The sequence below is a fragment of the Poromitra crassiceps genome, assembly GCF_964638095.1.
Source record: "Poromitra crassiceps genome assembly, chromosome: 11".
NCBI lineage: Eukaryota > Metazoa > Chordata > Actinopteri > Beryciformes > Melamphaidae > Poromitra > Poromitra crassiceps.
In genome coordinates, this window is record NC_139643.1 from 21,716,841 (window position 1) to 21,726,604 (window position 9,764).

Here is a 9,764-nt window from a genome sequence, read left to right on the forward strand (position 1 = left end):
TTAAAAATATGTGTTTCTTTAATAGGGTAGGGATGTGTGAGATTTTATTTCAATAGCCTATACCAGAATTGTCCGCTCGGGTTAAGCTATTGTTGCATGGTGCAGGGAGAGAGGTTACTGTATACTATCAATGGTTACTTATAGCCTACTGGCCGGTGTTGTTTCACAAAGTGATTTGCTGGCAGAAAGTGATTTCGATCCGCGGGACCACGCACAGCGCAGCCTCGGTAGTACCTCTATGTGCACCGCACCGACCCCCCCGGCCTGCCTACCCGGCCCAGCTCACAACTTATCCGGGGAGACCACAAAGCACCCCTCCCCGCGCTACACACAGATTACAACCCAGATGCTCGTTCCCCTGGTAATCCAATTCAAAACGCAAATCACTTTTTCGCACAAAACCCTGACAAACGAATTCGCATTGTTAAATCAAGGTGTGTTTTTTTCTGCAGTGTAGGTTAGTTGAAAATCAACGTGGCATTCTGAGGAGGGAATTGTGTGTCCACGCGCGAGCCGTGCGTAATGGGCCTATCCAAGCGAGGATTTCCTGCACTGCGCCGGAGAATACTGTCTGCGCTCAGGCGTACCCTGGCGTAGTGGGGTTGTTTGCGCTAAGACCAGCTATTTGCTGGCGTTAAAATTGAGAGCACCCAAGGCGATTTTTTCTAACACTTTGTCCTGGAACGCCTATTTTGGAACGGGCAACTCCCAAACCTCTCTTTGCGCTCGGCACATACCGACGGTATCTTCCCCACAGCGCTAAATGACACTTGCGTGAGACACATGATAGGCTAGAGGCCCACAGACACGCCTGGGCCACGCCTACACCTGTGTCATCCCAGCGCAAAACTAGACGGTGGAGGCAGATATCTGGGAAGATAGCAATAAGAGACGCAGCACAAACGATAGCGTCGTACAACGATAGGGCCCTATGTGAGTGTTTCCTAATTTGAATTGATATTTGTTTTTTGTTTTAGATCTGGGCTTCTTTTGGAAGATCATGATTTTAGATTTGTTCAAGTTGACTGCCAGGGCCCAGTTCTGACAGTATTGCTCCAGCAGGTCCAGGTGCTGCTGCAGCCCTTGTTGTGCAGGTGACAGCAGCACCAGGTCATCAGCATAGAGCAGGCATTTAACTTCCTTGTTGTTAAGGGTTAGGCCAGGGGTTCCAGACTGCTCCAACATGCTAAATCATGAATGTAGATGTTAAATAGAGTTGGAGACAAGCTGTTGCCTTGAAAGACCCCTCTCCCTTGAGTGAAGAAATCTGTAGTTTTGTCGCCAATTTTGACTCCACACTTATTACTGACATAGATTGACTTAATTATGTCGTAAAGTTGACCCCTACACCGATTTGGAGAATTTTGTAATATAATCTCTCTTGCCAAATAGAATCAAACACCTTTTAAAATAAAACATGCAACAAATGTACCCTTCTTTTTGTGTTGTACACGAGGATTAATTAGAGTGTGTAGAGTGTAAACGTGCTCAGTAGTGCGGTGATTTGGTAAAAAGCCAATTTGCACTTTACTGCGGACATTGTGTTCCATAGGTCCGGATTCATGACCCATACTGCAGCCAGCCACCAGAGGGCAATCAAGATGTCTTCACTTTTTGGGAGCTGACATGATGTCCATATTTTATACAGTCAATGGTGGAAAAAACGAACTATGAGAAAAAACAGAGATACAAAGAGTTAAAGTAACTCACCTGTAGGTTTATGGTGTCTGCGTGTCCCCTCATGTTTGAACCTGTGGAACAGACAGTACAAAGATTTTTATTTGTGTGTGTGTGTGTGTGTGTGTGTGTGTGTGTGTGTGTGTGTGTGTGTGTTTGTGTGTGTGTGTGTGTGTGCGCGTGCATGTGTGTGTGTGTGTGTGTGTGTGTGTGTGTGCGTGTGTCTTTCTCTCTCTCTCTCCAGTTCTTCCCTCGGTGTCTCTCCTCCAGAAGACTCCCTCCTCTCCAGTCAGCTGCCACGCTACAGGATTCTACCCAGACAGAGCCATGTTGTTCTGGATGAGAGATGGAGAGAAGCTTCAGGACCTCATGGAGCAGGTAGAGATCCTCCCCAACCATGATGGAACCTTCCAGACGAGCGTTCAGCTGAACGTTTCATCAGTCAAACCTGAAGACTGGGGGAAGTATGAGTGTGTGTTTCAGTTCTCTGGTGTCAAGGAGGACATCATCACCAAACTGGACCCAGCAGTGATCAAGACCAACAACCCAGGTAAGACTGGGATCAGAGCTGATGGAGGAGGAGAGACACATTTAGTTTACTTCTTACACCTGACTTGCAGTGCATGAAGGAATTCATGTATTTGACAATTTCATCAAATCACAGCTCTGCACAGAAAAAGAGAGTGAAGCAGTGAGCGCTGTTCTTGTTCTACCTTCTGTAATGTTTTGTGTGTAAACATTAATGTCTCTCCAGTGGAGAAGGCAGTAAAGACACCTTCTTTGGAGTTACAAAGGTCCAGGGTTTGAATCCCCAGGTGGACAAGTTCTACTTGCCATAGGTTGCATTATTACATGACTTCTCCCTTTAGTTTATTTGGCTCAGTAGGTGAACGCTCAACCTTTCATGTGGAAGTTTGTGAGATCTAATCCAGACGTGTCCTTTCTAAACTCATCAGTTATTAAGGACAAATAATAGGAAGTTTGTCAGTTGTGAACAACTCCATCTATGTGATTATAATGAAAAGATGAACTTGACAGAAGTCACGGGCCGACACTAAAGCTAAAACTGCATGTCTGAACCTCACAACATGTCAGTTTGTGTGTGTCGTTTTACCTTCTGGAATGTTTGGTCTGTTTGTCTTTTCAAATCGTGCTTGGACCCCTAATTTGCTGCTTGTGGCTATATTTGCTTATTACATGATGAATATGCTAACTGAATCTAGGTCATGTTCAGACTAGGAGGCCAAATCTGATTTGTGAACTTTAGTGACCTATTAAAGGAGAATTTCGTTTTTTTTTTACCTGGAGCCCTCTCCTCACATTAATTATTATCTGATGACTCACCCAGTGTTCTCCGCAGCGTTTTTGTGCCTCCTACGCGTTGTTTGGAGATCAATAGTGTCCAAGCCAGTCCTAGAATTGAGCTCCGTCTGGGCCACATGGCAGCGTGCTGTTCCTCCATGTAAATAGACAGTTGTATTCCCGTTTTCGACCCATATCGTGATTATATGATCCCTAAAGAAACATCAGACTGCCAATCTCCCCCGGGCTATTTACAGCAGTCTTTACAGGGATCCCATTTCCTCATTTCGGGTCACCAACTCTCGTCAAGTCAGTACACAGGCCAGCGGCAGGAAAGTCTCGCGGGACTTGACGAGATTTGGTGACACTGACCCGAAATGAGGAAATGGGATCCCTGTAAAGACTGCTGTAAATACTTACTGATGCCCACGTCGTTACCATAGCAACCCATGCAGATAGGCTGTTTACATCTGGACACACAGATCCGACTTGAAAATCAGATTTGTGGCAGTGCGGACACACTCCCAAATCAGATTTGGGAAACCAATCAAGATAATGATGATTAATGACTTCATCAGCAAATCGGATTTGCCTGTAATGTGAACAAGTGTTTCAAGCATCAATTAATTTAAGTTAAAACCTGCCTAGTTAAAGGTAGAAAACCCTTTAAAAACATATAACAGAATGTGTTTCACCTTTAACCAGTTCCTCCTCCTCCAACAACAACAACAACCACTCCTCCAGCTGACCTGCCTGCAACAACAACCAGAGCTGATTCCTCCTCTCCAATTGAGACAAGTAAGACACTTTCACACATGTTGTAAAAACGATATCATATTTCTCCACAATGTAAAATGTTTTATACATGCATTAGCCTACACGTAAAGATGTCATATGTTTAGAGGAGTTTACAGCAACACAAGATACACATGTAGTTTAGGATGTGTTGAACATGTTAACATTGTTTCTAAGTACAAGTTAAGATATAGATAAATCAGCTGTCACTCAGAAAACATCTGACTTATGATTTACAGTTTGTCTCCTCTTTAGTTGATGATACCAAACTATTTGATATCCACATAAAATAGAATGATTTTCTCATTTATATTATTCCCTTCATCTTTTTGGCCCTGCACCCCCTGCTTCTCTCTCTTTCTCCCTCCCTCTCTCTCCCTTCTTCCCCACTCTCCCTCTATCTCTCTCGCCCAGGTGACTTCCTGGTCGTGGCTGTGTGTGTGACTGTTGTTGTTGTGGCTGTTTTGGTGCTGCTGACTGTCAGTCTGCTGCTGCTCTACAGATGGAAGAGAAAGAGAGAAAGTGATGGTGAGTTGCTTTCAACTGTGTAAACTATCATCTTCCATCATCTTCCAGTACACACACACACACACGCGCACACACACACACACACACACACACACACACACACACACACACACACACACACACACACACACACACACACACACACACACACACACACACAAATAAAAATCTTTGTACTGTCTGTTCCACAGGTTCGAACACCAGGGGAAACTCAGGCTCCATAAACCTGCAGGTGAATTGTTTTAACTCTTTGTATCTCTGTTTATTCTCACAGTTAGTTTCCAGTTCCACCATTGACGGTATAATATATGGACGTCATGTCTGCTCCCAAAAAGTGAAGCCAAAACACCTCGATTGCCCTCTGGTGTCTGGCTGATGGTTTCTGTCATTTTAGGTAGTTCTTATCACACTGACGTATGTTCAAGTGCTCATCTTTCTGATGAGTTTGTTTATAATTAGTTAAAGTTAAGCACAAGGCACACCAATCAAACATTCTCCAACAGACAGGGACAAACACCAACAGGCAGTTGTCTGAGGATGTTGGCAGTTGTTGGAGAAAGAATGTTTGATGGCATAGAGAGCCAAAGTGAACGTCACTTCCTGCTTCAGCACTGTACCAGAGATTTTCATCCGCCATTTATTTTCCCATAGACATTTCCTAAAATGCTTATAAAAACAGTTTTACTTGTTCAAACCAAACGGTTCAGATATATTTAGAAACAGGGGAGACCATAACATTTAACTCGGACCAAAACGTTTTAAAAAAGCGTATTTAAAGACAATATTTTTTCTCTGTTTTTTTTACGTTTTGGTTGGAGTGAAATGTTCTATGGTCTATGGTTCTATGGTCTCTCCTGTGTTGGTTGGAGAATGTTTGAATTGGTGCCTTTAGGACACATATGTCAAACTCAAGGGCCGGGGGCCAAATCCGGCCCGGCATCTCATTTTATGTGGCCTGTGAGAGCTAGCAAAGAACACAAATCACGCAATACAATTCTAATTCAATTAGTTCTAATAGTTGGAGGCTACTTCTGCTTTCAGAGTTAATTATTACGTTATTATAAAAACCAGTACTGATCGAATCAGTGGCAATTATGTAATATGATAACAAGTACGCTAGATACATTTATATCATGTTACATTTACAACCGACCCTTTGCGGGCAACCATAAGGCTGATGTGACCCGGGATGAAATTGAGTGTGACACCCCTGCTTTAGCAGGAAATAAACTCCGGGTGCAGCTCTTTTCTGCAGAGGCCATCTTTTCTGTACCTTGCAGCCGCCTCTCTCTGCTTTTAATGAGGAAAAACACTATATGGACACACAGCTTAAAACAGCATAGATGTAGGATACATGCAAGATGGAGGACTGTTTCCATGGCTACCGCTGGTGTGCTCTCCTGCCTTGTACCCTTACTGAACTTAATATTGTATTATTTTTTTACAGAATGTCACCTATGCCAACTGTCCTCCAGCTTCCAGATCCCAGCCAGACTCCACCTACCAGAGCCTCAATCCTGACACCATGGATCAGGACCAAACATACGCTACTCTCGAGTAAGGCCAGTTTTAATCTTTTCAGACCAAAAGTGAATAATCAGTGTGAATGAATTGCATGGCGATTAAGAACAAACAAACAAACAAACAAACAAACAAACAAACAAACAAACATTTATCTCTATGGAACTATTCACACCAAATCAAAATTTGCTGAGCGGATTTGTATTTTTTCCCCTTTTTGCCGTGCGATTTATTCACACGTATTATTCTCTTTTGTTCTAAAAAGACCTTGAGCCTGATATAGGGTGGGCTGGTAGACTTGAGTCTGCTATAGACCTGGGCGGTAGGTAGCCCAGAGGTTTGAGCAGTGGACTATCTGAAGGGTGCCGGGGAGGGAGATTAATAAAGTAGTATTCTATTCTGGATAGAAAAAAAGTCCATTAGCCTATTTCACATCCCACCCAAATCAGCCATTTTGTGTCTAAAACGCAGGAAGTAAAACAGAGGTGCAAAGAAGGTCCTGTTTGCTGTTCCTCCGCTGCAGGGACAGCTGGTCCAGTCCCGGGGCTCTAATCAATGTCTTGCTTTCACCTGCTTTACTTCCTGCCTTTTTGACACACAATGGCTGATTTGGGTAAGATGTGAAATAGACGTATATAGGTTCAAGGTTCAAAGGTTCAAAAAACTTTAATGTCCCCGAGGGGCAATTCGCTTTGCAGACAGTAGACACGACCGCACACTCCACAAATCTGCAGGAAGACCGACTTTCAAAGATACATAATTTATTGGCAACAGATGTCAGAACATCATGTTTCACAGATGTGCTTCATCAGGTTCATTCATAAAATGAGGGTGATCTCACACACCTTTGTAGCGGCTGTGTGATAGAACGGCCCGCCCCTAAACGCATAGTTCAATCAATCAATTAGCTCTGGTAGAGAATCTAACAAAAAGAGAAAACATTTTGAAAAACATGTAGAAAAAATAGTACCAAGATTTGCCAATATAGGCTATATTAAAAACATAAATGTGACAAATTATATCTTCGAAACATAGCTACATCTTATATATATATGTGTGTGTGTGTGTGTGTGTGTGTGTGTGTGTGTGTGTGTGTGTGTGTGTGTGTGTGTGTGTGTGTGTGTGTGTGAAAAAGAAAAACAATATGTTTTTCCCCTGCTCTCTCCAAAATTTCAATACAACAATACTGGTGTTGACAGTAATAGAAGATGCCAAATCATTCAAAACAATAAGCATTTTGCTTTTAGGAGCATCGTGCCAGCATGCGGCGCTGTTCCAAAACGTGTCAACGTGTGTCGTTGCCTGGGAAACGCACATCCCATAATACAACTGTTCGCATCGCATCCCATAATAGTATGATGAGACTTGGGATGCCACTGCGAACATAGATGCGAACAGTTTAGCGACGGTCCCCCACCCTCGGCCCCCACCCTCTATATAGTGTTACTCTGCTCTGTGTGTACACAGTATGTGACTATAGGGAGAGTCACTCTGCTCTGTGTGTACAGTATGTGACTATAGGGAGTGTCACTCTGCTCTGTGTGTACAGTATGTGACTATAGGGAGTGTCACTCTGCTCTGTGTGTACAGTATGTGACTATAGGGAGTGTCACTCTGCTCTGTGTGTACAGTATGTGACTATAGGGAGAGTCACTCTGCTCTGTGTGTACAGTATGTGACTATAGGGAGTGTCACTCTGCTCTGTGTGTACAGTATGTGACTATAGGGAGTGTCACTCTGCTCTGTGTGTACAGTATGTGACTATAGGGAGTGTCACTCTGCTCTGTGTGTACAGTATGTGACTATAGGGAGTGTGACTGGGTCCATGTCTAGGGGAGTGAAGGAATGACCACTTTACAACACACCTGTTCTGGGCTCTGTGATGAAAAGAGTCTATTTTTTACCATGAAACTCATCACTCCTATTTAATTTGTAATAAAGGACAAAGTAAAGAAAGAGAACAAAAAGACTCTCCTCGAGGTACAACACCCTCAAACTGTGATCAGCTGTGCTGCTTTTGTGTTGGAGAAGCAGAAGCACACGTGTGACAGAAATGTGATTTATTTTGAATTCTTGAGGAGTGAAAATCTGGACAGAGGAAAGTGTATTAGTGATGCATCTGCATGACTCAAAAACACATCATTGAGGTGGCAAAGCCTTCACTCCCTCAAGCTTTGACTTTTTATTATAAAATATATGTACATATTATTCTCTCTGTGTAAATGTTTCTACTTGATATTTGATATTATTGATATTTGTGCAGAGTACCTGTTTCTAAATACCCCCTTGCCACAAAAGTACATGTCGTGGCAGTTGCAGTAATAATGGTTGTTGTTTGTTTGCACTGAGTCCAACAAGATGATAAATGAAAGCTGAATCCACAGATTCCAACAGTATCAGTCTGATCAGTCCACGAGCAAAACTCACTGAACTAGCATCTGAAGAACAACACTTACTCTCACGACAGGAGGTGGTAATAGATTACTTTGAACATGTGTATTTTATATTTGATGCTTCTTGACTTGCAGTACTTGCCTTTTACATTTACTCTCGTAATTTATCTTACTATGTTTATTAGTAAGAGTATTATATCAGAAATGGGGGATGAAGGTGATCATTTGGTGATGATGGTCATGATGTTGGTGATGATGACAACATGTAGATGTTTATAACCATGATGGTGGTGATAATGTAAATGCTTTTGTGAAATTGCTTCTTATTTTATTTACTTATTTTAAATATAAGATTTAAAATCTCATTGTTGAAGTAGGGGCAGGATAAGATAAGCATTGTGCTTCTTCTCGAACATAACTATTGTCTTTCATATATTTTTTATTATTCAAATGTGTTGTTTGTTTATGATTGATCTTTTACTGTTTTGTGTTTTATTGTTCGAGATAAATAAAGAAATTAAATGTTTATTGATGCTATGCACTGAACACCAAAGTAAATTCCTTGTAGCCTGTGTGTAAACTTACTTGGCAATAAAGACAATTCTGATTCTGATTTTACAGATGTTTATCATCGAGACGATGGCTGGAACTGGAAGAGTATATATATATATTTTTTATAACAATCTTTTAGAATAAGTATCCTTTTAAATATTTTATAGAGGACTTGTTGTGATTCATGTGTGTGCAGAAAACAAGGAACCAACTGCCTTTTTTCTTTTCTGTTCTTATGACCAGAGAAACATTGGTTCTAATGTTCACCAAATTGATTGATTAATTGATTGATTTTATTTATGGATATAGCAGAACCAAATCCAAGGGACAGACATGTAAAAGTGTGAACACTTATTTCCAACATGGCCTGTTCTTATAAATCAGGACAGACGGACAACCCGGATCCATAATGCCTCCGACCTGGCTATTGCCGGCGGAGGCATAACAAAAGATATAAACCACACAAGTCCATGGTAAAATAGAGGTATGAAAACAATACATAACCTACTTTCCTGTGCATATCATTAGACTGGCTAATGAAGCCGGGGGGGCGTGGCTGCAGAGATTCAGGAAGAGAGACACTTTATGTCGGCAGCATCGCAAAACATGTTGCATGTCCAGAATCTGGAGGAGGAGGAGGAGGAGGAGGAGGAGGAGGAGGAGGGTTAGAGGAGGTGAAGAAGCTGTTGATGAAGACGTGGTGTGTGGAGAGCAGACACACAGGTGCTGCTGTTCATGCTGCATAACCCCCCGCTGTGCACAGGAGGCTCAGCACCACCAAGCACCTTGAGCTGCTGCAGTGCCCTTGTTCACTCATAAGAGACGCCACATATTCATTTTCCCCTCACAAGTTTCCCTCCAACTTTTAATATCTCCTGCCACCACAGGGACACTCAGAGGCCCACAGGTTTGATCACTTTCTAAAGTGTAGAATATCTACAGCTACCCAGGGACCTGCACACCCCGGGTCTCGCTCCCTATCACCGAGATGTTTCT

The 9,764-nt window shown here is 42.4% G+C and overlaps 1 protein-coding gene across 1 annotated transcript in view; it reads left to right on the forward strand.

The window, feature by feature from the left end:
• The window catches only part of LOC310784894 (major histocompatibility complex class I-related gene protein-like), a gene marked incomplete at both ends in the record, with an annotated part of 9,015 nt that extends 4,416 nt beyond the window's left edge, over nucleotides 1–4,599 (forward strand). The window contains 2 exons of the mRNA XM_083645926.1: nucleotides 1,922–2,227; nucleotides 4,577–4,599. Of these exons, the coding sequence (XP_083502052.1) occupies nucleotides 1,922–2,227; nucleotides 4,577–4,599 (329 nt within the window). The remainder of the gene's footprint in view (nucleotides 1–1,921; nucleotides 2,228–4,576) is intronic.
• Between the last annotated feature and the right edge of the window lie 5,165 nt (nucleotides 4,600–9,764).